General features: G+C 41.5%; 1 protein-coding gene across 8 annotated transcripts in view; it reads left to right on the top strand.

Moving 5' to 3' along the window:
• Positions 1 to 27,727, top strand: part of srcin1b (SRC kinase signaling inhibitor 1b) — a 176,440-nt gene that overhangs the window by 133,065 nt on the left and 15,648 nt on the right. For 7 of the 8 annotated variants that reach the window (XM_085169910.1, XM_085169913.1, XM_085169914.1 and 4 more), the window contains 9 exons: positions 2,860 to 3,791; positions 5,398 to 5,487; positions 9,092 to 9,132; positions 9,405 to 9,428; positions 13,676 to 13,836; positions 15,402 to 15,577; positions 17,069 to 17,199; positions 22,588 to 22,735; positions 27,128 to 27,425. In XM_085169910.1, coding sequence (XP_085026036.1) covers positions 2,860 to 3,791; positions 5,398 to 5,487; positions 9,092 to 9,132; positions 9,405 to 9,428; positions 13,676 to 13,836; positions 15,402 to 15,577; positions 17,069 to 17,199; positions 22,588 to 22,735; positions 27,128 to 27,425 — 2,001 coding nt within the window. The remainder of the gene's footprint in view (positions 1 to 2,859; positions 3,792 to 5,397; positions 5,488 to 9,091; positions 9,133 to 9,404; positions 9,429 to 13,675; positions 13,837 to 15,401; positions 15,578 to 17,068; positions 17,200 to 22,587; positions 22,736 to 27,127; positions 27,426 to 27,727) is intronic. The other variant, XM_085169911.1, reaches the window with a different exon arrangement.

Below are 27,727 nucleotides of genomic sequence, written 5' to 3'. Positions count from 1 at the left end.
TGCAGACAAGAGGTTACCTCCTTTTCCCATCCACAGATTTGGAGAGATGTGGATAAAAGAGAGGTGACATGCTGCAGAATATGTAATGTCTTTTATATAATAACAGTGTGATGACGTGCTATAATCATCAAGTCTTCTTCATTTTAATGCTGAACTCAATTCAATTCAATTTTATTTATATAGCGCCAAATCACAACAAAAGTCGCCTCAAGGCGCTTCATAGATACAGAGAAAAACCCAACAATCATATGACCCCCTATGAGCAGCACTTTGGCGACAGTGGGAAGGAAAAACTCCCTTTTAACAGGAAGAAACCTCCGGCAGAACCAGGCTCAGGGAGGGGCGGGGCCATCTGCTGTGATTGGTTGGGGCGAGAGAAGAAAAACAGGACAAAGACATGCTGTTGAAGAGAGACAGAGGTTAATAACAGATATGATTCAATGCAGAGAGGTCTGTTAATACATAGTGAGTGAGAAAGGTGACTGGAAAGGAAAAACTCAATGCATCATGGGAATCCCCCGGCAGCCTACATCTATTGCAGCATAACTAAGGGAGGATTCAGGGTCACCTGGTCCAGCCCTAACTATATGCTTTAGCAAAAAGGAAAGTTTGAAGCCTGATCTTAAAAGTAGAGATAGTGTCTGTCTCCTGAATCCAAACTGGAAGCTGGTTCCACAGAAGAGGGGCCTGAAAACTGAAGGCTCTGCCTCCCATTCTACTTTTAAATACTCTACTCTATACTCCACAACATATATATAACATGATTTGATTGGCCTGCAGCAGCTAAATAACATTTAATCTTCTGTGTTGTGTTTGATTGAATCGACTGTGTAAAAGCGCAAAACACGAGATTAAGAATATTTTGTGAATGAATTGATTAATATCATTAGAGAGTCAAGTTTAGGTTCTAAACTTCTTTAGTTTGAATTCATGATTATTATATGAAGTTACCCTAACAGAAGCAATAAATAATAAATATAATAGCATCTTCATGGCCTGTAGGTCCATTATGGTTGCTGCGTTTCATTATTCATGAATGTGAACATTTTAATCTCCCCGGCTCAACATCAAATTCCTTTTTCCTCCACAAATCGCACTTTTAGTATAACTTTAAATTTTAAACTGTTACTTTAATGATATTTCTAAAGAATCTCGTTATTGGATTTGAACAAGTAGTTTCAGACCTCAGAGCTCCATCGAATTATTAATAACTATAATGATATTCAGCTAGGACACCATCCTCAGTATCGCTCTCTATTTAAACCTCACTTCCAGGCCCATGACAGCTGTTGTGGGATTGGAAGTGTGGACAAGAGATAAGATGGGGAAAGGACATGAAATCAGTAAAGCACTGATTCAGTCTGTTAACAGACGACACCAAACACTCACAATCTGTCCAACAACCTGTGAGATTTCAGCAACTTCCACCAAAGAGTTTGTGACTGTTTTGCCTGTTCATGTTCAGTAACACCACCTCACACATGCAGACTCCCAACATGTGACGTGGTATCTCTTCCCTTTGACTGGGTAAGAATGGATAAATGGCTTCAATCTCATAATGTCATTTACCAATAAACCATTTTCTTTCGTTGGTGAGTCAACATTGGCGAGCCGCCCATGTGGCTTGAACAAAAATGAATATAGATCATTTGGTTCAGCTGCGTGACAAATCCCTCTTAGCCCTATCCAAACACTTAATGTACATTGCCTATATTATGGACACATCTTAGTATTCAGTGATTTTGCTAATGATCTAAAAGCACAGTTGCTGACTTGTTGGGGCGACCATGGCTCAGGGGGTTGGGAAGCGTATCTGTAACCGGAAGGTCGCCGGTTCGATCCCCGGGCTCTCTGTCCTGGTCGTTGTGTCCTTGGGCAAGACACTTTACCGTACTTTACCCTACTGGTGTTGGCCAGAGGGGCCGATGGTGCGATATGGCAGCCTCGCTTCTGTCAGTCTGCCCCAGGGCAGCTGTGGCTACAACCGTAGCTGCCTCCAGTGAGTGAATGAATAGTGGCATTGTAAAGCGCTTTGGGTGCCTTGAAAATCCAATCCGTTATTATTATTATTATTCTTGTTTAGCAAAATGTACTGTGAACAAAAACAGTGGAGCCGCTAAGATTTACACAGGCCAAAAGAGTTGACCTTGATTTTTATCACTGTAATGTTATCCAGGTCTGATTCACTGAGGCAGCGGTCTAAATAAAGATGCCCAGACCGACCTTCTCGCCTCCAGCTCATCTAGGGGGGGATGCTGAATCATTCTCAGGCAAACCAACTGACATAATTGTCTCTAGTATATCCTGGGTCTGCCCTGGGGTCTCCTCTTAGTTAGATATGCCTCAAGGAGGCCTTCTAGTCAGATATGTGAATAACCTCAAATGACTCCTTTTGATGCAAAAAAGCAGCAGGTCTACTCTAAACCCCTCTTGAGTTGCTGACCTCCTCACCCTGTCTCTGTAATTCTAGATCTTGTTTGGAGGAAGGTCATTCCCACCACTTATATCATTGATCTTAGTCTTTTAGAGACTACTTTCAGTTCATGGCAATAGGTGAGAGTGAATCGACTACTAAATTTACTTGCAGTGGTCCTAAAGCACCCCCAAAAGGATTCCCCAAGAATCAGTCAAAAGCCTTCTGCAAGTCTAACAACCACTTGTGGACTTGTTGGGAAAAACTCCCACACGCCTTTGAATTTTCATGAGAGTGTAAAGAATAGATGTTTAACAAAGCCCACGATGTTCGTCCCAAATTAAACTTTTGACTTGTGGGCAAACTTTCCAGCACCCTGTACAGATCTGTACTCGATGGACATGTGCTATGTCTCTAGGAATAACAGTTATGTTCTTTGTTTGTAGAGGGAGATGGTGTACGCACCCCAGGACTCTCCACCCAACCGCCGCCTGAGCAACCCACCGATGTCTTCCCAGCATTCATCTTCCTCTGCTTCCCCTCCCCAAGGCTCGCCGTCCCGTGCTCGTCTACTTTACAGCGGCGGAAGGCCTTCTTCCTATGCCGGGCCACACCACCACACCCACTCCCTGCCTCACCCTCACTCCCAGTCCCACCACTCCTCTCCCCACCAGCAGCCCCAGCTCCACCAGCCCCACCAGCCCCACCACCCCCAGCCGGCCTTCTGCGCCTCCTCCAGTGCCATACTTGAGCGCAGGGACGTGAAGCCCGACGATGAGATGGGGGGATCCAGAAGCATGGTGCTGCTGAGGGGGGATGATCGCGGTGGGGGCGGGATTTACGCAGACCCCTACACTCTGGGTCCAGATCCGAGTCGGCTTAGCCTCGCAGGGGGTCCTCACTCTCCTTTGCCAGCAAGAGCCGACCCGTACGGCTCCTTGTACCGCCGTGGTGGAGGTGGGGGGGGTGGAGGTGCTGCATCAGTGCGTTCACTCACCTCCTATTCAGCAGCTGCACTACAAGGAGAACTGATGGAAAACAGCGCTCTCTACAGGCCCGGAGGACCTCTTTATAACGATGCCTATGCTGCGTCTCTGTTGGCCATGGGGTTGCGGGTGCCTCCACCCTCCTCCCCGCAGAAGATACCTGACATGAGAGATTCCTATGGAGCAACCATGCCCAATCGGGGTTCTCCAGGGAGACAGAGTTTGCGAAGAGACTCTGTGACCTCTTCTGTGTTCGGGGAAAGTCCCAAAGCCCGGGGTCAGGGACCAGGACTGGGTCTCACCTCAGAGCAGCTGTGCCTGTTGGCTGGAGGGGATGGAGGTGGACCTGGAGGCTTCGGCTCACCTCTGCTGGGGAATGAGACAGAAACCAGGTACTTATCATTTTTTATTAATTGTTGGCAATTCATATGTGTATGTGTGGAGGATGTCTCCTTTTTTTCCTATGATAATAACAGACTTCATGAGTGATTTTGATCATTTTGCCATTAAAACTAGAAATTACTCGCACCTTACCAACAACCAGTTTGTGCTCAGAGCTTGGTGACCTTGCATCTCTTCTAATATGAGATTGTCAGTACTGTTTATCACATGTGCAAATTTATGAGTCACTCCACAGGTGCTTTATTCTTATGGTAGAGATTAGTGATCCTGAGAAGCTTACATAGAGAAACACGTGAGGTGGCAGGTGAATCACAGGCAAAGATGAGGACTTCAGGGACATCTGCTTATTTACCATTTTAAGCAAGCGCACAAGCAAGAAATTAGATATATATGAAGACAAATTGTACTCCAACAGTTATGATCAGTCTCAAGTACTATAAAAATTGTACAGTTTAGCAGAACTGATCAATATTAAAAAAAGAGAAGTCTTGAAACAGATGAAAATGATGCTACTATCATAGTTATGTAGTGGTGGCAATGTGTTTTTAAAAAAAATGCATGCAGATATTTAGTTTTGTTCTAAAGCCTCAATTTTGGCATATTGCCCACTGCCATGTTTGTTTGTTTTGAAGTGATGAGAGTTTGATGGTGATATAATTTTGTTTGCTAACATCAGCTAGCATGGCTAGCAAGCTGCATCTTTAACTGTACGAGTGCAATGCAGAGAGACCTATATCTGCTATTTAGTGATAGTTTATAAACTAATGAAGTACTAGAATTTTATTTACTGGGAGTTGGGAGTTCGCCTTGTAATCGGAAGGTTGCCGGTTCGAGCCCCGGCTTGGACAGTCTCGGTCGTTGTGTCCTTGGGCAAGACACTTCACCCGTTGCCTACTGGTGGTGGTCAGAGGGCCCGGTGGCGCCAGTGTCCGGCAGCCTCGCCTCTGTCAGTGCGCCCCAGGGTGGCTGTGGCTACAATGTAGCTGCCATCACCAGTGTGTGAATGTGTGTGTGAATGGGTGGATGACTGGATGTGTAAAGCACTTTGGGGTCCTTAGGGACTAGTAAAGCGCTATACAAATACAGGCCATTTACCATTTACATTACAAAAGGAAAGCACACACTTCTTAAATGTTCTGGTTTAGTGTAGAGCTCCCAGTGACGACACAAGTGTTGCTCAAAGTGGCCACGCCTCTAATTTCAAGTCTTAAAATACAAATGGGCTAAAACAATGCATCCATATTGCAGTTGTTATAATGTAGCAAACTATACTTAGAGGTCAGAACCATTTTTGTAGCATTTAGCACGAGAGTCTGTGGCAAATGATTCACTTTGGAGCCAGCTTCATGAGCCATTGACACGTGACACTTATTTGCTTTTTCAGTCCTGATAGCTGCTGTTTATACAAAAGTAGATTTATTTTTATGTGAGGAGGTAATTTCATTGATTTCATAACACAAAAAACTCAAAAGTAATTACACTTGACTTTACATTTTAAATGAGGACTAAGAACTGAGAAACCGTTTAAGTTATGTTTTATATAAAATGTGTATAAAACATCTGTTAGCCACCATTTCTGTGCATCTTTGAATCCAGGGAGCGTATGGAGGCGATGGAGAAGCAGATAGCCAGCCTGACCGGGCTGCTGCAGAGAGTACTGAGCAAAGCGCCTGAGGCAGAAAGCCCGTAAGACACAAACACACACACACGCAACAAACACACATAGAAATCCTGTGAAAACACTTCATTTATACACACAAACACAGACACACGTTTGTCTGAAGCGAACAAATCCATTTTGTAGTTGTTACCTAGTGTACGATTTGTTCTTACACTTCTTTCGAGCTAATCCAAAAGCCCATTTACAGATCCATTCATTACACACTGCCCTGAAAACTTGGAAATACAGAAAAGTACACGAAGTACGACCTACGTTCAGTTGATAATGTGTTAGAAAATATCACATTTACAACATTTGTAGACTGCTGGGAGATTTGCAGCGTGCAGCTTTAGCGTTCAGTTTTATGTGATCGAAGTTCGTAAGATATTAATCAAGTGAACAGAAACATATTGTTAGTGTGATAAAGGCTTTTTTAACAGGCTTTACACGGCAGGCTGTGGCTGAGAGGGAATGTCAGGATGCTTCTTCATCAGAGGGTCAGGGGTTTGAGTCTTGGCTCTTCCAATCAGCATGTTGAAGTGTCCTCGGGGAAAACTTTGAATTCTCCCTTTAAGGCTCACCACAGCAGATCTCTATCATCCTCCTCTGCTACACCAAACCTCTGCATGTCCTTCTTCATCACACCCATGAACCTCCTTTCAGGCCTCTTCTCCTCCTGCCTGGCAGCTCCATCATCAGCGTCCTTCGTCCAACATATTCACTAGCCCTCCTCTGCTCTCTAACTTTGTCTCCAAACTGCTCAACCTGAGCTCACCCTTCACAATCACCTCCACCCACTCCTCCCCGCCTGCACTCTCTTCTTCACCTCTCTTTTGCACTTGCTTTGGATGTTTGACCCCAGCTTTTTAAACTCATCTACCTTCACAACTAGGGGTGGGTTTTTATAATCGATTTATCGATTAAAATCGATTCTGGCTTGGATAACGTAAAATCGATTCATTAAAATCCTGAATCGATTTTTTAATATAAATTTATTTTGCCCGAAACGCCAGAATCTCTGGTGAAATCTCAAAATTTCAACAACCACCAAACAGCTAAGACAGTAAATGAGAGCAGGAACACAGATTCTGCACAAAGACTTAAACACACAGCGCAACACGCGGATCAGAATCAGTGAGATGTCACCTTTCTCACGGGCGGAGCTGAAAGCCACAACCCGCTGGTTCTGATCTGTCGGCGGGTCCGCGCTTTGTGTTCACGCCCTTTTTGCGCTGATTCTAAAGCTGTTAGTTTGATGTCTCTCCAAACAATATTGACCGAACCAGCAGCAAAAGAAGATCCAAACTACGCTTCACATAAACATCGTCATGTATTCACTCTGACTTTTACTGTTGACAGCTCTCCCTCTCTCTCTCTGTACTGTTTTCTGCATTATTCGCTTGCTTGTTACGCACAAGTCTACCGTTGTTTACAGCGCTGTCGGCCGACGTTTTTTTCCTTTTACTTACTTCCGAAAAGAAAACCTAATTTCTGCCGTTCAATACTGAACAAATTTAAACTTTTTAAAATTATGCAAAATGCAAAACGTTTAGCCGTGTCTCTAATAAAACCGCTGTAACTTCAGAGGTAACGTTCATGTGTTGATTAACGGTTTTCTTTCGTTTTTGATGTACTGCAGAATATTTTTATAAAATCCCAGAACAGGAAAATCACCTTCATGTGTTTCTGTGTTTTATCTTCAGCTACTTTGACACAAAGGCCTCTGCTGTGACGCTCACACCTTTCATAAAGTCTTGGTGTGTCAGCTTCCTTTTTATAGATACAAAAATATGTAAATGTACTGATCTGAATTATAATATTTCTGACTGTCAAAATTTCCCAGATTCAAATCGTAGTGAATCGAATCGAATTAAATCGAATTGTGAATCGAATCGATTCGGGACCTTGTGAATCAGAATTGAATCGATTCTAGAAATCAGTGACGATACCCAGCCCTATTCACAACCTCTGATATTCATAGTTTCATTGTTACACCTGTCTCGCTCTCAGTCACACGCATGGTTTTATCCTACTTCTACTGACGTTCATTCCTCTTCTCTCCAGAGCGTGCCTCCACCTCTCCAAGCTTTCTTCCACCTGATAAAAATGTCTGCAAACATCGTAGTACACAGAGACTCCTGCATGACCTCACTGATCAGCCTGTCCATCACCACAGCAAAACAGCTGATCCCTGAAGTAATCCCATCCCCACTTTGAATCCATGTCGCTTCAACTACACCCCTCACCTTTGTGTTGCTGTCCTCACACATTTCCAACACCTGCTGCTCCTGAAAGTCAGTACCAGTACCAGTACACTTCCCCTCCATTCTTCAGGGGTCTTGTGTTAAACAATCAGGATTTTAAAAAACCCCACTAGAGATCTCAATACTTCCTAAACTCCAGCCATGCATCAGTCAGTGTTCCCATGACTGATAAAAACAATTTAAGGCAAAGTGCTGTGTGTGCATGCAAAAGTGCACTTTCTAAGTAAGCTGTGAGAGAAACCCGGAAAGACTTATCATTGCATGTTTTGGTTATGTCGAATTGTTTGACCAGAGTTTGCAGTGAAGTCAAAAACCTTTGCAAAGATCCAGAGAAAAGCTGTTTGTCACCAACATTGAATACCTCCAAACTGCTGACCTTTTGCTGTGAGCTTCCTCCGTGCTGTAGCAGCCAGCGCACTGCTGATGTGCTGATGAAGTTAATTCAGTTCACCCCCGGGCCACCGATACCCACTCGAGCTCTCAGAGTAGGATCGGCTTGATATTCGATCCAAACGTTGGAGCCGAGCATCCTTAATTAAGTCCTTTAATTTGTCTTTCAGGGATTTTGTATTAACAGATGAGATCGGATGGATGGATATATTTGGTATTACTGGAGCCAGAGACATGCTGACAGATGCTGTTTTTTGGTTATGTGTTTCTTGGTGTGTGTGTGTGTTTGTGGGAGGCATTAGAGACTCAGCAGGATAGCATTTGGAAGCCTCAGATTTGCTGCACCCCAACATCATTAAAACACAAGACAAATTTAAACACTGTGGGAAAATAGAAGAAGAGCAGGTTACAATCCAAGTCCTGTTTATGAAACTGAAGAGAAACTGTTTTTGATTCTGTGTTGTGCACTTTATTGCAATGTCATATTATAGAAAATGAAGCTGCTGGCTGTAAGGTTAAAGGCGAGAAGCCCTACTGATGCTTTTAGTTTGTAGCAGCCAGGATTCCTGTCCTGAACCTCCCACATTTATTTTGAGTCACTCTTGTGGGTGTTCATTTTAACATCCAAAAACCAGGGAAACCTTTTAATAAATGCATATATTTAATAAATAACTGCAGGCCTTATCATCTCTGTTGGTTTTCCGCCTTTTTTCTGGTTGTTATGATGTGGAAAAAGCTTTAAAATTCATATGTGTTTTGCTTCAGCTGAGGAAGAAAAAATGTAAATTTATGTTAAACAGCAATCTTCCCACTACAGTAGATCATGTAGGGAATAGTGAAGGAGCGAGGGAAATATCCCGACTACAGCAGCACGCACACTACATTCACACATTTTCCACCATATATCAATAGCTTCTCAGTAGCTCAGTCGATAGTGTGTTCTGGCTGTAAGTACTTTAACACTTGCCTCTTCCAGGGAGAAGATTGAGTCAGCCAGTGACTGCTCAGGAACTGACAGTAAGTGCTCACTACCAAAAAAGAGAGAAAAGGAGACAAAGTATTTCCTATCACTGCCTGTCACTGCTTCACACTGCTGCCTGTTTGATAGCCACATAAATTAGCTCCTTTTCCTCACACGGAGCTGCTGCTATTTCATTTTCTCTGCATAATTCTTAAGCAGCCTCATATGTGATTGTAATGGCTGATTCTGCAAGCTTCCTCATACTGTACTGTACTGTACACGCTGGCTTTTGCTGCTCTGTAACTGGTGCCCATGCTTCTTGTTTTAGCTGGACGAACTATAAAAAAGAAAGGTAGCTACTGTATGTGTTCCTGAAGTGTCTGCTACCCCCCGTCTCACCCCTTCCCTGTTTTTATCTGGAGTCCCATGAGTTCCCAGTACATGTATACATGTCATTTTGAAGGATCTGCCTCTCTGACACCTTGTGTCCTTCACTTTCCCCTTGTGCTATGGAGGGCCTAAACTGCCAAAATTAGAAATGCTTAAATAAACAAATAAATAAAACTGGCTTAATTAAAAAAAAAAAATCCCATTAAATACACAGAAACACATTTAAAATATGTGATATTTCTGTTTTATTTGCATTTGCATAACATGTTTTTTTTGCTAGTTCACCTTTTTATTTGCTCTTCATAACCTCAGGAGACTTTTATACCTGACTATCAGTTTACTGATGAATTTAACTCGGATGTGATGAGACTGCCGATGCCAAGCACCAGTGACTTTTTTCAGTAATCACGATCACTTTTTGGCACAACACCTGGAGCTAAGGGGGCAAAACAATCACGAGTGCTGCTGTTTGACTGAGGAAGAATAAAGTAGTCGTGGTAAGCCAATCACATGACCACTTAAAGACAAAGCAACAAGGTGATATATACCAGTTTTTAAATTGTGTTGATAGGCCACGTAAAACCAGAGTCATGATAAACAATATATGCGCGGCGTTTTTCCTGAATAGTTTCGTCACGTTTACTGTCTAAGGACAGCGCTAGCAAGCACTCTGCTTATGACAAAACAAACCCCGCCCTTTCATATTGGTGCAAAAATTCACTATGTAGTGTTGTGGATAGTTTTGTGTTGTGTGTCAGAACAATGAGGCGACTGCTGTCTCCAGGTAGAAACAGAAGTGATACACCTGCTGCTGTCAGACCTGCAGGTATCAGGCTGTGATGTTGTTTGCAAAACTTGTGCATATCATTTTAAAATTGTCAATTTATATTTGCATTTAAAGTTATGAAATATGATTCATTAAACATGTTTGTGGTTGTTACAGTAAAAAATATAACTTTTTCTACTCGGATTTTATGTTTTTTTTGTCTGATTTTAGATCAGTTGTGTTAATACAGTTTGTCAAAATGAAAACATAACTGTAAATTCAGACACGTGAGGTTGTGCTGAAAAGAATGATACCAAACAAGGCAAAGTAAATAGTTTTTAAAGGTGAAATGTGGAAGGAAAAGTAACTATAATTAATTTTCTTTTTCAAAGTAACTTGCCCAACACTGCCAAGCACATTGAGTAGCTAAGTAATAGCCAGCTGGGTAACTGCCCCCTGTTAGTTTGTATTATACAAAGCAAATGTTAAATATACAATCATCAGTCACTTTTTTAGGGACAGCTGCTCATTAGGGCAAAATATCAGCCAATCATGTGGCAGGAACTCATTTAGGGATGTACATATGGTCACATGGAACAACCTGAAGTTCAAACTAATCATCAGGTAATTTAAGTGACTCTGAAGGTTCAATTCAATTCAATTCAATTCAATTCAATTTTATTTATATAGCGCCAAATCACAACAAAAGTCGCCTCAAGGCGCTTCATAGATACAGAGAAAAACCCAACAATCATATGAGCCCCTATGAGCAAGCACTTTGGCGACAGTGGGAAGGAAAAACTCCCTTTTAACAGGAAGAAACTCCGGCAGAACCAGGCTCAGGGAGGGGCGGGGCCATCTGCTGTGATTGGTTGGGGTGAGAGAAGGAAGACAGGATAAAGACATGCTGTGGAAGAGAGACAGAGGTTAATAACAGATATGATTCAATACAGAGAGGTCTGTTAATACATAGTGAGTGAGAAAGGTGACTGGAAAGGAAAAACTCAATGCATCATGGGAATCCCCCGGCAGCCTACGTCTATTGCAGCATAACTAAGGGAGGATTCAGGGTCACCTGGTCCAGCCCTAACTATATGCTTTAGCAAAAAGGAAAGTTTGAAGCCTAATCTTAAAAGTAGAGATAGTGTCTGTCTCCCGAATCCAAACTGGAAGCTGGTTCCACAGAAGAGGGGCCTTAAAACTGAAGGCTCTCCCTCCCATTCTACTTTTAAATACTCTAGGAACAACAAGTAGGCCTGCAGAGCGAGAGCGAAGTGCTCTAATAGGGTGATATGGTACTACAAGGTCATTAAGATAAGATGGGGCCTGATTATTTAAGACCTTGTATGTGAGGAGCAGGATTTTGAATTCAACCTTACAGGTTGTAAGGTTGTTGGTACCAGACAGGCTCTCTGAGAGAAACTGCAGATGTACTGGGAGTTTCCCACAAACCCACCTGTAGGACTTAGAAAAATAGAAAATATCTATTGAGCTGGCAGAATAAGGTGTCTTCTCTCAGAAAATGCTTTGTTGATGGTAGTGGTCATAAGAGAAGAGCCAGACTTCTTCAGGTTAATAAGACACTTTAACACACTATAAATAAGGCATGAAGTGCAGCGTCTCTGAATGCACCGTCATGGGAGCCACTTCGCGGTGCCGTAATGGCATTAGGAGGGTTTTCTTAGAAGACTTTGGGCTGCACTCCATCAATCGAATATGTTTCTGTCGTCAATCCTAATGTTACCCACACGCCTAAAATACTATTTATATGATAATCCAGACATATTACTCGTTGCAGTAGCTGACTAACCTTAGCTCGCGTGCTCACTAAGTTGTCACTGGCAGACTTTTGAATTATCCGATGATATGATGATTGTCTCAGAGAATATTTTAATTCCTGTCATCCATTCTACCATCAGACAACAGATGGATCCAAATTCAACCTCACGACACTTTTTCAAATGACAGCTGTGCTCAAATGTTGCATGGAAACAGAGATGAAGAAAGAAGCCAGGGAATAATCTGGAAAATTATAATTAAATGATTCGTAAAATTGTCTGTAAAAAAATAAAATGTATATTTAAAAAACAGAATCAAATAGAAAAAACGATATGTGTGTGTGGGTATAATGTATCAACTACAATAAAAATATTTCTTTAGTGGATTATTCCTTACATTATGCGCAGTTTTTAATTTGAGCCATTTATTTTTTTCTTTATTGCATTGTAATTTTGGCAGCTTTGGTCCTCCATAGTTTCCTGTGTTTTTGAGTGAGAAATCGCTGAGTTGCATTAAATTGGACACGACAAACTCTTTGCTTTGTCAAAGTTTTTCCCTTCAGCTTTTCAACTAAGGATGAATTTGCAGGCGACCAAAAGAGTTTGATGTTTGAACGTTTGTGCGTCAGAAAAACGCGGAAACATCTTTAGAAACATTGATTTCTTCACATAAAGTGTTCAGTTTTAGCCTCCTTTTTTTCCTATTAAGGATCCAAAAAGATGATATTTTGCAATTTCAATTCATATCTTATTTCATCGCAAATTACAGATAAGTCTGGATGTTCTGAGTCCCTTGCGACTTGAATTAGACTCTTCTGAAGAGTCGTTTTAGTTGTGATTTTTATATTTTAACTTCTCCCATTCACTCCAGCTGCTCCTTTTTCCTCCTGTCAGATTTCTATCTGCGTGTCTCACTGAATGATTAAAGTTAGTCAGTAATGGTTCGATTTGCTTGAGCTCTTATCTGTGGACTCTGTGCTGGCAGCTAAAAGCTTACAGAAAGATGAAGGCTGTGCTGGATTCTGGTTGAGCTGCAGAGCTGCAGCAACTGTGCCCATAATCAGTTATACACAGAACCATTTCCTCACCTGCACAGGTGTCAGCACTGAGGTGTTACAGTCTTGGTGTGGACAGCTGTAATTAGTTTTAAAAGAAGCCTTGAAATGCAACTCTTACACCCCCCTCCGCTGTTACTAACTGACTGTCTTCCAGTTACTTCCCTTTGTCTTGTTCTGCATGATGCGTGTGTCAGAACGTAGCACTCATCGCCATTCAAGAGGATTTTCTCATTTAGAAACACTCACACTTTGTGGCTGTCTGGGAGACGCCTCTATAACGAGACTCTCGGATTAAGCGGAACTGCTGTTTTTCACTCCCGATCCTGTTTGTCCCCGAAGCCTCCCCATGCTGTTTATCACCGTTGAGTCTACATAAGACTGTAATCTCCACCTCTGACCTGCAGCACAGATAGAACTTGTCCTGGATTTCTGTTTTCAAATGTGCAAACATCCAGTATATTCTGCATTCATGCATCAACCAGCAGATGATTTCATTTGAAGCCTTTGATTTGGTAACAGTGCTCTGGGACAATTTTCTATCAGCTCTAAATACCAAGACAAGGAATGAACGAGTTCCCTGAAATGAATCTCACTTTCTGCCGGGCAGCTTTGACACCATCTGCTCCTCTGGCCCTGATGCCTCCTCCACCCTCGGGGCCCAACCAGCCTGTGACGGTGTCCCGTCTGCAGATGCAGCTCCACCTACAAAGCCTGCAGCAGAACACCAACGCCCTGCGCAAACAGCTGTCACAGCTACGCAACATGCAGGTTTGTAAACAGACGATTTTTTTTTGATCAAGGTCTTTTTATTGAACAAAGAATTGCTTCCAACAACAATTACGGCAATAGTAACAAACAGTCGTGCCCCCCCTGCCCCCCACCCATCCAAAACAGTGTAACTAAAACCCAGCCAGAGAGGAAAGAAGAGATAAAATAAAATAAAATTACAGATACAAAGTAAATAATAAAATAAATGAACAACAGCCTGGGAAAAAAACCACTCACACGCACATTAAGCGATAGTATCCGGACTTAATCTTTCAAAGTAAGTAAGAAAAGGTTGCCATGTGTCATAAAACCTCTGAACCGGACCTTTTACAGCGTAGCGGATCTTTTCCAGCTGAGTATAGTACATGACATCCTTAACCCATCGCCCATATACAGGTGGAAGTGGCTCTTTCCATTTCAATAACATCATTCTACGGGCCAAAAGAGTGCAAAAGGCCAGAAGATCAGAGTGTGATTTGGAAAGACTGGCATCATAAGGCGTCACCCCAAAAATAGCTATAAACGGGCAGGGTGCAATTGGAACACCAAATATGTTGGACATGGTTTCAAATATGCTTTTCCAAAAGCTACCCAGTTTTGGACATGCCCAGAACATGTGAAATATGGAAGCAGGCTCTCGTTTGCACCGGTCACATGTGGAGTCAAACCCATCCTTGATTTTGCTCAGTCTAGTTTTAGACCAATGGAGACGGTGAACCACTTTGAACTGAATCACCACATGTTTAAGGCAAATAGATGACGAAGAAATTCTATTGATTATCTTATGCCAAGTCTCATCTGCAATCCGTTGGCCAAGATCACTTCCCCATCGTTGTAAACAGACAATTTTGACTGAAAACTATTTTCAAATATGCAAACTAGCGTGTCAGCCACACTTTTCCCCTCCCGTGATGTCAGCTTTTTTGTCAGCAAGGTTGTGCAAGCTTGTATCAAATATTAATATTAATGTACAATACATTGAATAGCGTTGATCAGCTCTACCTGCTTCGCTCCTTTGCTCTCTGTTTCACTTCCTCGGCTCTGCAGCAGCAGAGGAAAAGCAGATTTTTTAGAAAAGAACTAAAGTGAAACGAGTTCACAAAGATTAGAAGAATAATATACATTTATTTTCATCATTTATTATTTTATATTGTTTAAAATGTAGAACTTATAGAATCCTTTAAGAACTACTTTTTGATCCATGTTTCATATTATTGCACTTTATTTAAAAGAGCCGTGTAACCCTTGAGTTAAGAGGGTTTTATCTATGTGCGGTAGCCTCAAAGGGGAATATGTAACATGTGCAGCTTGCAGCACTGTTAGAGTTGAGTCCCTCGATTAAGATAAAGGATTATTGGGGAGTTTTCCTCTAACAGAGCAGGAGCTCTTTTTGCAAACAGACCAACACACCAGATGTTGTTTGTTCCCTCAGGAGAGTAAGTTTTAACTTCAGTACATTTACCTCATGAACTCACAAATGCAGTTTGAATATTTGGGTGCGTGCACTCAGGCAATAGTGTGGATGGAAACCAGTTCAAGTTTTAAGCTGTGACTCTGTTTCCCAGCTGGAGAACCAGGACTCGGTGCTCGCCCTGCTGAGACAGACGGAGTCTGAACTGAGCCTCATGATGCTGGATGCCATGCGCACCCAGGAGGACCCGCTTCAGAGACAGCGCCTCCTAGTGGAGGAGGAGAGGCTCAAATACCTAAACCAGGAGGAGCTGCTCATCCAACAGCTGCAGTGAGTTTGATCTTAACCCTTTAAAGCTGGTCAGAGCGGGCACGCTCTGTTTTGCATAACTATTTTTAAATCCCGGTAGCTCTGCAACCACGTAAGCTAGTGCAAAAATTTGTTTTGCATATGAAACCGGAGGAGTTGTACTTACATCTTATGCCATCAGCTTGTCCTCGGTCACGGTTTCCTTCCACATATAGCTTTGCAAAAACTGCATAAAAAGCACTTGTAGCAACAAAAACATAATATTCCAGAAACACGCTTTGCCGATCTGATCAGCTGTTTGTAACACTTCCTACGTTGGACTATATCATCAGCGCAAACTATCGTATGTCCGCCATGACCTGCCCGAAACCGGAAGTGACGTCATTTTCTCGGAAATGTAGTTTTTTACCTTCAGGGCCCCATCAGCCTATACTAGTGTTTTTAAAAGTTATGTTTGACTTTGTGTGGTTTCTGGGATGCTTAGGACTCATATTGCACTGCTGGAAATAGTTTATTTTGATGCATATGCTGCTTTTTTGCAAATCTGCAGTATAATATTTATTTTCGTATTTCCTGCAGTATATAAAAATTGGTGCATTTCAAAAATAAAACTATGAAGACACTCAAAATAAATTTCCTGTGGTGGGAAACTATTTTGTGCAACTTTTTTGTATTTACAGTTTTGAGGGATAAGCCTCTTAAATTTCTCTAACTAGAAATATATGTTAAAAAAACAAAAACGATTTTCAATTTTTTTGTAGTTTATTGCACTTTTTTGCAATTTATGTAATTACTATGCACTTAATGCATACATATTATTAAAATATGGGCTGTAATGGTTGTATTGATGTATAGCAACTTGAAATGCTCCCAAAAATGGCTCCACAGCATGTAAAAATATAATATAAGCTCTGGTGGACTTGGTTCTATGGTAGGTCTTAAAGAGTTAAGTAACAAGCACAGCAAACAGTCAGGTGGTCTCGGTGAGGTGAACGATTCATGATGTTTCCAGTTGTTTACGCAAAGTGTAGACAGTGTTTCCTGCTATGTTTAGCTGAAGTTCATTTTTTCTGGTTTAAGCTTCACATCAAAATCAAACCAGAAAAAAAACCCATTGCAGTCATCTGCTAAACGATGGTGCTGGCAACAAGCACAATTATGGGACTATTTTGTAAATGTTTTGGAAACCAGTAGTAGTCCATTACATGAATAAAGTCTTACACTCAGTTTTAACATTTGCAGGGCATCCACAGTGAATTCAGGTGTGAACAGTTACACTTTCAAAATAAAAGACATTTACAAATGTCTCTAATTTTTTAGTGAGAGGAGAAAAAGATGCTCATCCAGCAGTGCTATAAATCTGAAATGTCAATCTTATTGATTACTTTATTGAATGAAAGAAGGACATTTATATTAATCAAAGTGAAATATTGGGGGAAAAAAATTCTCCATGATGGTAAAAACTGGGCCGAGTCAGCAGCACTGAGTGATACGAGCCTCTGTCCTTCACAGCGACCTGGAGAAGTCTGTGGAGGAGCTCCAGAGGAACTCGTCCGTGAATCACGGGCTCGTGACGGAGCAGGACGTGGAGCAGAAGAGCAAAGAGCTGAGGATGCTGGGAGAGACGCTCACTGAGCTAAAAAGTAAATGCTGTCATGACCAAATCTGTGATGTTTTGTTTGTTCTTTGAATGTTCGACCCTTTAAAATCCTCTCATTTAACGAGACTAGAGGACATAAACTACATCTGCCGTTACTGATCGGGAAGCCCTTCCCTAACCCCCGGAGTGTTTAACTCCTCGACCTTTCACCTTTTGTGCTACGTCTCTGTGTTTCAGTCTTTGATCCTGTTTGCTTGTTAAGTGATGATGTTTTGACCTCGTTTGCAGATGCAGTCGTGTCCTGCGCTGGATGAGGCTCTCATTGCTTTAGTGCGCTGTTTATATTGTTTTATCAACATGAAATGAGACCCCCAGAAGTTTCCAGCTGTCTTTCTGTCCATCTTTCTAGCAGCACTATTCATGTGCAGTGCACCTTTAAGGTATTTTAATCACACGGTGCACACCACAGTCCAGAATCACTCTTGGGCTGGCTAAGATTTTAGTGTAGTCATCCAAACCATGGATGAACATATTAATAACTGTTGTCAGACATTCTCTCAGCTGAAGTTTGATGTTTATTTCGTCTCCCTGCCGTTCGTTGCTGCCCACCAGGAACATTAACCTGTTATTGATAACAGTTTAATGATAATCTGATAATCTGTTTATATTAGCCCGACCATATCTCTGTAGCTTTATGCCACATAGATAATTATTATATGTCAAACATGCTATGTTCCAACTTGCACTGAGGGACTGTTGGCACCATTGTCTCGTAGCACAAAAGTTGTTTGTTTGAATCTGCTCTCCTGAGCTCTTGTGTGGAGTTTGCATGTTTTCTGCGACTTCCTCGCACAGTCCAAAGAGATGTTTGTTAATCTGTGATAAACTAATCGTGTGATTAGGCAGAGGATCCATAGTGGGTCCACGACCCTCTTAGGGACACAAAACCTGGGATTCTCCACCAGTTGCTCTTAGAAGTGAAGAAGCTTCTAAAGAAGTCCAGGTGCTTTTCTTTCTTTCTTTTATTTCCTTGTCACCAATCCTCCACACAGCGCTCGTGTTTATTTTTACATCGTTGATTATGTCCATCGTCGTGCTTTACCTTTGAGTTTCTTTTTAGAATTAATTCAGAGCATGCGGCATCATTTTCAGATGTTAACTAGCGACCTGCCGAGACTTCCTGCTGACTTCTAACTGCTAAATGTCATAAATCCTCTTTTTCATGAATTTCTGGATATTAAACTGTATTACAACAACTGGGGGAGCATTCATGCTGATCTTTGTATTGGAACTGATTTGGATGCGTTAGTGGAACGTCTGTACCGATGACTGGTTAATGAAATTAACCACTTAGTTAAGATAATCGTTTTTTTAATTTTACTGCTATATGCAAATGATGCCCCACCGCTCCGCTGGTGAGCAGCTCTGTGTCTGTCGGTGCTTTTAACTTTAAACTGCAACAAATTCAAAGGACAAAGGTTTCAAACACCTGCCAGGCTTCGCTGCACTTTCCAGCGCTGTTGCTTCACCTCTGCTGCAGCCCAGCGAGACATTAACACATATGGGGCGATCGTGGCTCAAGAGTTGGGAGTTCGCCTTGTAATCGGAAGGTTGCCGGTTCGAGCCCCGGCTTGGACAGTCTCGGTCGTTGTGTCCTTGGGCAAGACACTTCACCTGCCGCCTACTGGTGATGGCCAGAGGGCCCGGTGGCGCCAGTGTCCGGCAGCCTCGCCTCTGTCAGTGCGCCCCAGGGTGGCTGTGGCTGCAATGTAGCTGCCATCCCCAGTGTGTGAATGTGTGGATGACTGGATATGTAAAGCGCTTTGGGGTCCTTAGGGACTAGTAAAGCGCTATACAAATACAGGCCATTTACCATTTACCATATCTTTGTTTACAGGATGCGACTGGATTAGCTGAAGTAATCTCCCTCTGAAAGTGGTCCCTTACAAATTCATTTTTACACTTATTTGTTTTGCAGAAGGAAAAGTGCTGAGACGTGAATCTAAATGAAGCTGAAACACTTTGTTTTTAAAGCTTCGTATCATCATAATTGCGTCACTGTAATTGCAAATATTTTGTGGCCACAAACCAGATTTTTAAAATTTATTTTAGTGCCATGAAATACAGCAGATAAACTCCCTGTAATATTTATGTGCTACTACTAATGTAGTTTTCTAGAAAAGCCAGCGTGTGATGGTGTAAACACTCACTAACACGACTTTACAATCAAATGTTTCTTACGAACACTGATAATCATGAAATCTCCCCACGTACAGAACTGTAGTTACAGGTCACAGTTCAGGTGCTAACACTGCCAAAATACTGTGTTTGTCCATTTTCATGTTATGCAGACACGCAGATTAATATTCATGAGTCTTATTGTCCTTTAATTAATATTCATGAAGTTCCAGTTGGCCTCTGTTCCTGCTGCTTTGACCTGTGTACTCATGTCTCTATCCTGAATATTAACAAGCAATTCCAAATCTCTTTGAAGCTCATTGTGTTGTGAGCCTGGATCCTACAAGTTTAACAGTGTCCTCCACTATTTTATATTTAATGTGAACTAATGGGAAAAATAGTTTACTATTTAGTTGGGTTTTTTGGGGTTTTTTTTAATATATTTTTTTATTAGTTTTTCTGTTTTCACAAATAGTACATAATTACATAACATAATAAAGTGTACAATTTAGAACTAAAAATAAATAAATAAATAAAAACAAACAAAAACAAACAGACTGATAACTAAACACAGAACACCAGCTCAGTTCCATCTAAAATAAATAAATAAATAAATAAAGAGAGAATACAATACCTGTGGTCCCAGTAGTACGTTGCAGTTTGAACACTCTTTTCTTTCAAAGGTCTTTTTATTAGACAAAGGTTCCAATACAATGTATACAATAACACAAAATGCTTCAGAATATTCCACAATTTCAATCTTGTTCCCACCCTAACCCTTAAAACAACAAATAATTGGCAGCCCAAATAAACCAAAAAACAAACAGAAAAAAACAAACAGAAAAAAACAACAAACAGACTCATAAAAGAAAAAGAAAAAGACGGGGGGGGGGGGGGGGTTCCTTGGACTACTCAGTAACAGTAGTTGTGGGCCTTTCAAAGAAGTCCAGAAAGGGGGACTGCAGTTTGAACACTCAAGAGAATCCTTGTAACATAATATTAGAAACATCAGGTTCCACATAGTTCAAGTATGGTTCCCACACCTTAAAGAATTGATCTGTTTTTGAGTGCAGTATACATGTAAGATATTCCAATGGCACTAGATCCAACACTACTCTTTCTTCCTTGCCGCATAGGTGAGAACACAGTACAATCTCCTATTATTCTTGGATATTAATTAGTTGGTTTTAAAAGTTCTTTGTAGGACAAGACAGCAAAAGAAAAGGGACTGAAAATAAGGAATTATTTCTTAAAAAGTAATAGAAAGTGTTGCAGGTTAGACCATAAACAGGAAGTTACTGAAAAGGAAAATAAAATCCAACAACAGGGAAGACGCATACTAAATGCACACTAAGCAGAGAAGCAAGATAAGGGGCAGGTGAACCCAATCAGACCTTAATACAAGCTTAACTTGGACGTCTACCTCTTCTCCCACCTTTGCACACTGAGGAGATTTTATTTATCATTCAAATGGAAGAATTACTTATGTGCAAACCAGATACTCAGGGTTGGTTTCTTCAGTAATACCATAATATGTCTCAGAAGCAGTTCAATTTGATTTCAATTCAGTTTTATTTATACAGCTTTAAATCACAATAACAGCCTCAATGCGCTGTTTATCGTGAGCTAACGATCGGCCAGTAATAGAGAGAAAACTCTAAATCAGACAACAGTGACAACATTTATAAAAGATGGAAATCGCTTGGAATCACTCACTAGTTGCAAGTTTTAATTCATTTAAGTTTTATTTCTGTAGCACCAAATCACAACAGTTGCCTCAAGGTGCTTTGTATCGTAAAGTAAAGATCCTACAGTGATACAGAGAAAACGATGAGGGGCGATCTGCCACGACTGATCGGGCTGAGAGGAGGAAAGCATGACAAAGACGTGCTGTGGAAGAGAGCCAGAGATTAATGATAACTAATGGTTAAATGCAGAGAGGTGTAAAGACACATAATGAGGGGGGAATGACTGAAGAGAAACACTCAGTGCATCATGGGAATCCCCCAGCAGCCTACGTCTATTGCAGCATAACTAAGGGAGGATTCAGGGTCACCTGGTCCAGCCCTAACTATATGTTTTAACAAAACAGAAAGTTTGAAGCCTAATCTTGAAAGTAGAGATAGTGTCTGTCTCCTGAATCTAAACTGGAAGCTGGTTCCACAGAAGAGGGGCCTGAAAACTGAAGGCTCTGCCTCCCATTCTACTTTTAAATACTCTAGGAACATCAACTAGCTCTTTAATAGGATGATGCGGTACTATGAGGCCTTAAAGAGGAGATGGGTCCTGATTATACAAGGGGCAGGATTTTAACTTTGATTTAGCAGGAAGCAAAGATCTTTACTCTCATCTAGTAAGACGTGGAGCTTATTTATTTAACTTGTTTTTGGTCATATTTCTTTAAAGTGACTGTTGTAGCAGTCGCATCGTCTTCAATTTCCCATGTGCCTCACAGCCTCTTGTTTGTTCTTTGTGTTTATGTTTACTGTGGAAAAACAAAAACCAATAAATGAAATAATATTTTTTTAAAAACAAGGGCAGGAAAAGAACAGAGGAGGGAAGCAAAATTATAGAAAACCACATGAGGAACTAACCTTCAAAATAAAATGGAAAATAAGAGGGATCAAAGGAAAAGAAACAAGAAGTGAGAGAACAAAACATAATCAGTAGGCAAGAAAAACAGAACAATGGATAACACAAAGCTAACATATCTAACACTTCAACCAACATCCATCCATTCTTCTAACCGCTCATGGGTGGAGAACGACTTTGTCTTTTCTGCATTTCTTTTATTATGAAAAACAAAAGAAGAAGAGTCTGAATCTGAGGCGTATACAGCTTGTTACCAACACACACCCAAACAGGACATATAAATACTACAGAGCAATATCTGTACATGTTAAAAAAGTTTATGTATAGATAAGAAGACATGGCCCAGGACACGCCCCTGAGGCGCCGCCATTTCTGCTAAAATCCAATATCTCAGATGTTACAACAAGCTAACATGTCCTTACTTCCCGTTTAGCTGACCCCCGCTGAGCCCTCCTCATAGGAATCATCTGGATATGACAGGAAAATCCTGGGAGACAGAAACAGCATCCCGTCTTCCCTTTATGTCCCCTTCCCTGTAATCCGCCTCCTCCCGCCGTCCCTGCTCTCCGGCTCTATTTCTTCTCACATCAACATTTCAACATCTCTCTGACACACAGCTTTCTGTTTTCACTGATGCCTCTTTCCTCCCCGCCCTGCGCAGACCAGTTCCCGAGCCTTCAGAGTAAGATGCGCGTGGTGCTGAGGGTGGAGGTGGAGGCTGTGAAGTTCCTGAAAGAGGAGCCTCATCGTCTGGATGCCCTGCTGAAGCGCTGCAACACCATGACGGATGCTCTCAGCACGCTGCGCAGGTACTCGAATTAAACGTGAAGTGAACCCTCGCTCAGTTATTAAAGCAGGTCAGCTCTGCAAGATTTACATCAAACCACACAGTCATCATTTTTTAATAATTTGGTTTAGATAATACAGCTGACGTCAGTCTCATCAGGACCAATCAATTATTTAAATATTTTTTTATCATTTGATTATAAAAAAATTTATTTTCTTTATTTACAGATTATAAAAAGACTTAAATAAGGATATTAAACTACAATATATACACAACATGTGATGGAGGTTTTAGGAACGAGCCTGGATAAATCAAAAATCGTACTTCATTTTCCCGTTCACCTCTCAATTCTTTCCATCACAGCTGCTCATTTGAGATCTCTCAGTAGAAGTGTCCTTATGCTTCTCCGCCTGTGATGTGTTCTGGATCGGCTCCATCGTCTAAAAACAGCATCTTGATTTCACTTGATTTTCATTTTTTGGATGCAGCACAGGGATGCAAGTCTGGTTAAAGCAAAATGCTCAGAGTTTTCATTTGCCGTGTGCCGGGACGCACCATCGTCACTCCTGGAAGTTCCCCCTCAGACACTTCAGCAAGTTACAGTAGAGCAGCTGGCAGCCCCACCTGGGTGGATGAATTTAATGCATTAGACTGAATGTTTAATGTTGCTGCAATATGAGCGGGTGGTGTCCTGACCAGTGTTGGTCAAGTTACTTGAAAAAAGTAATCAGTAACTAATTACTAATTACTTCCCCCAAAAAAGTAATCCCGTTACTTTACTGATTACTTATTTTCAAAAGTAATTAATTACTTAGTTACTTGGTTACTTTTTAAAAACACGATTTACAACCTGAATAGGTGATAAAGTGATAGATCTTTCAGCCCAATTCTACTTTTTCTGCATAATCATCATACAAAATGTAATCAAATGGAAAAGTCTCTTTTTAAAACTTGTTTTATTAGTTTTAATCTTTTAACTTTATGCATAAAGCAAAAATGTAATTATCTGCAACATTCTCTGACTGGAAGAAATTTGTTTAACATTTAAACTTATTTTCTGCACATTCCAGCCCATAAAATAAAATATTTTTTGTGTTTACACTCAGTCTTTCAAATAGATGCAAGTAAAACACAGCAGAAAATAAATAAAGTCAAAGACTAGCGGTCCTGTTGCTCTATTTTCACCTGTAAAGCAGGAGTGGGGTAGGCGGAGGTTTACCCTGGTGCAGGTGTGCCGCGGTCAGTGGAAGAATCCGCGAGTTTCTCTGTGAGTTTCCCATTACGTCGTAGCTACTCGGTGCTTGTTTGGAAGTTTAGGGGTTTTTTTCGCTGTAAAAAGAAGTTTTCTTCCCACGCACAAGGGACACTAATGTTTTTGTCACTTTTTATGGAATCAAACTCAAAGTAAGGTCAGTACTTCCACGCTTTAAACGCTGCACGCTCATACTCTCTCTGCACTCGATATATGATCCATTGTTGATCTGCACACAGCTGTTGTCACGAACGTCGCACTCGCTTACGTCACTGTCATGAGACATTCTCGCAAAAAAATCACGGTTTTAGTAACGCAGTAACGCAGCGTTCCTACGGAAAAGTAACGGTAATCTAATTACCGTTTTTGCAATAGTAATCCCTTACTTTACTCATTAAGTAATCGGATTACAGTAACTCGTTACAAGTAACACGTTACTGCCCATCTCTGGTCCTGCCCATCTTTGGTTCACCACATCTGGTTTCAAACATCGAGATGGCAAAAGGCAAAAATGGTCACCTTGTGATGTCAAAAGTACGACTTTATAAACCAAGTGAGAGTGACTACACCCATCGTTTATATACAGTCTATGAGGCAAAAAGAACGATGAGCTCGTGCCACGCCGCAGCGTCTGTCCATCTGTGTGTTCGCGAGAATCTCTACTCCCCCTTTACTCAGAATTTAACTAAGCTTGCACAAACTGTGCTCAAGATTGAGGTTACACTCGTTTTAGAGGCAATTATGGTCATTATGTTTTGCCTGATCGGTATATATTAACATCTACACAGATTTAATAGAAACAAAGGCTTGTGCTGTGCTAACGACTACATAAAAGTTCTGCAATTTGTTTATTTAATTTTGTGTTTTATCCAAAACAAAGTTCCAGGATGGAAAAAGGATTCGTTGTAATGTGGAATCAGTGGATTGCAGCTTTTATGGGATACCCAATTATATGTTTAAGATGAACATTTAAGGAAGTAAAATCAGAATTGATGCATGACTGCGCTGCCAAACGCTGAATAATCCCCGTGAGTCCTGTGAACACCGAGAACATCAGAGCCGACGGGCGCCGCAGTCTCTCCTTTCCACTGTTGGTATTTCTGATTCATGGTTAAACGTTCTGGTCGTCAGACAGCACGCCTCGTTTCTGCTGATATCAAAATGATAACATGTCGAGGTTTTTGTGTTTATTTTTAATTGAAAGCAAAAGTTGAAAGTTAAAAACTGTCCAAGCAGCCGTTCGGGAACTTCAGATTAAGAAGTCTGAATCCTGTAAACGGGATTATAAATCTCAGAAAAATGTTGATGCCGGTTTTCTTGGGGAGCTGCAGGACTTTAATGTAAGATCAGTAGGATTAAAATATGTGAGAAACTCCTCTCCGGTACACCAAGTATGGCCGATTATTTCAGCTGTGTCATCTTCCTTCAGTTCCTCATATGCGGTAATTCAATCGTTCATGCGATGAGTAATATATCACGTACCCTCTGTGGTGATCTGCAGTGATGTTTGTTTTAATAATCTTTATCTAACTAGGTAAAAAAAGGTCATTCAGACTGAAAATATCATCTTGAAGATGGCAGCAAACATCGTTACATTTATAGACACAAACAAACAGACAAATAAAACTGTCACACAGAACAGATGAACAGATGCCGGGCGCAGCCGTGTCGCATTCAAGTTCCAACGTGACCACGGGAGCTAATGGCGCCCGCCCCGAACGGTGACGGCACGTCTGGCAGACGTTTCTGAAGCATCTGAGGAGTAGCTCTCAGTAGCAGAGGGAAGGGCAGGAAGACATAGACAGAAGTATCACAGAGAAGCCAGTTAATTTCAAAATAAAAGAACCCATTCAGAGTCAGCGCTTTACAAAGCGCCTGGTTTGATTTGAAGCTTTGTGTAGATGTGACATCATGTGACATCCTGATCAAAGCTCCAAGTTTGAACGGGTTCATGTGCAAACAAACTTTCATAACCATTTTGTTCTTGACCTTTACTTGCGCGATTGTCAAAAAGCAGTCAAAACATTTTTATTGAACAAAGAATTGCTTCCAACAACAATTACGGCAATAGTAACAAACAGTCGTGCCCCGCCCTCTCCCCCACCCATCCAGAACAGTGTAACTAAAACCCAGCCAGAGAGGAAAGAAGAGATAAAGTAAAATAAAATTACAGATACAAAGTAAATAATAAAATAAATGAACAACAGCAAGGAAAAAAAACCCCACTCACACGCACATTAAGCGATAGTATCCGGACTTAATCTTTCAAAGTAAGTAAGAAAAGGTTGCCATGTGTCATAAAACCTCCGAACCGAACCTTTTACAGCGTAGCGGATCTTTTCCAGCTGAGTATAGTACATGACATCCTTAACCCATCGCCCATATACAGGTGGAAGTGGCTCTTTCCATTTCAATAACATCATTCTACGGGCCAAAAGAGTGCAAAAGGCCAGAAGATCAAAGTGTGATTTGGAAACACTGGCATCACAAGGCGTCACCCCAAAAACAGCTATAAACGGGCAGGGTGCAATTGGAACACCAAATATGTTGGACATGGTTTCAAATATGCTTTTCCAAAAGCTACCCAGTTTTGGACATGCCCAGAACATGTGAAATAGGGAAGCAGGCTCTCGTTTGCACCGGTCACATGTGGGGTCAAACCCATCCTTGATTTTAAGGCAGTCAAAACATTTAATTGGTGCTTTGGGTTTAATAAGTTTGCCTGAGCTGATTTTAATTCACCCAAAGGTGGAAAAACCAGGAGCAGGGTCGTATTTACTTCAACATTTACAGCTTTGAGCCATAAACAGGATCCGACCATAAGGGCCTCGTTCTGCTGGAACATCCTGAGACACGTTGAAGGCTTTCTGTCCGACACAATGAAGGTTCCTCTACAGGTGCAGTGTTTTACAACATAAAGAAATGGTCAGGCCGAACTTAAATCTGGCACCATTTTTGCCTTTTTATGCGTTCAACAGTTCAAGTTTTGATATTTGAGTTTTTGCAGTCAATCAGCAGCAGTTTGGATCATTTATGATTCGTTACCAGAGTTTAAGGTCAACGTAATAAAAGCTGGTTAATCAATGACAAAAGATTTCATCGTGTTAGCTGATGACATAGTGTAGGACCTTACCGTTATTCTGTTGTCCCCTTTGTTAAAAGACAAGTCACCGAGGGGGTGTGGAAGAGCCCCGAGGACCTCTCCAGCCAACCGCAGAAACGAGCCGATGACCTGAGTCGTACCTCTGATCTCGACATCCTGAACAGTCCTCCTCTCAGCCTCACCGATCTCAGCACCAGCGCCGGCCTGGCCAACTGGATGCCCGTGTCTGCCGGCGACGCGGACACCTCGGGCCCCGAGCAGGACATCCAGCCTACGATGACCTTTAGAAACCGAGTCCTCGATGAGCTGCCGAGCCGGCGTCCTCCTGATAAGTCTGTGTCCGCCGAAGTGCGACTGGTAACGAGCTGCTCATTACGACTGTTTTTCTTCATCTTACTGGTGTGAACAATCTTAATGTGCACGTTGTCAGGATGGGCCAGATGGCAAATATCCATTTACATTTGAAATTGCATCTGAAGGTACTTAAATCCCTCCATGAGACCGTGTTCACACGCCAGCAGTTTGTTTATAATTCCAATTGTCCACGCAGCGTTAGAAAACAAACTGCTTCTCTCTGCCTCGGTTATCTGTTTCCAGCTCTGCCTCTTCGTAGTTTGCATGTTAGGGCATATCATTTGTCTATATCTGTATTTATATCA

This window comes from Neolamprologus multifasciatus, chromosome 8, assembly GCF_963576455.1.
Source record: "Neolamprologus multifasciatus chromosome 8, fNeoMul1.2, whole genome shotgun sequence".
In the NCBI taxonomy this organism is placed as follows: Eukaryota; Metazoa; Chordata; class Actinopteri; order Cichliformes; family Cichlidae; genus Neolamprologus; species Neolamprologus multifasciatus.
This window is presented reverse-complemented; position numbering and strand designations above follow the sequence as displayed.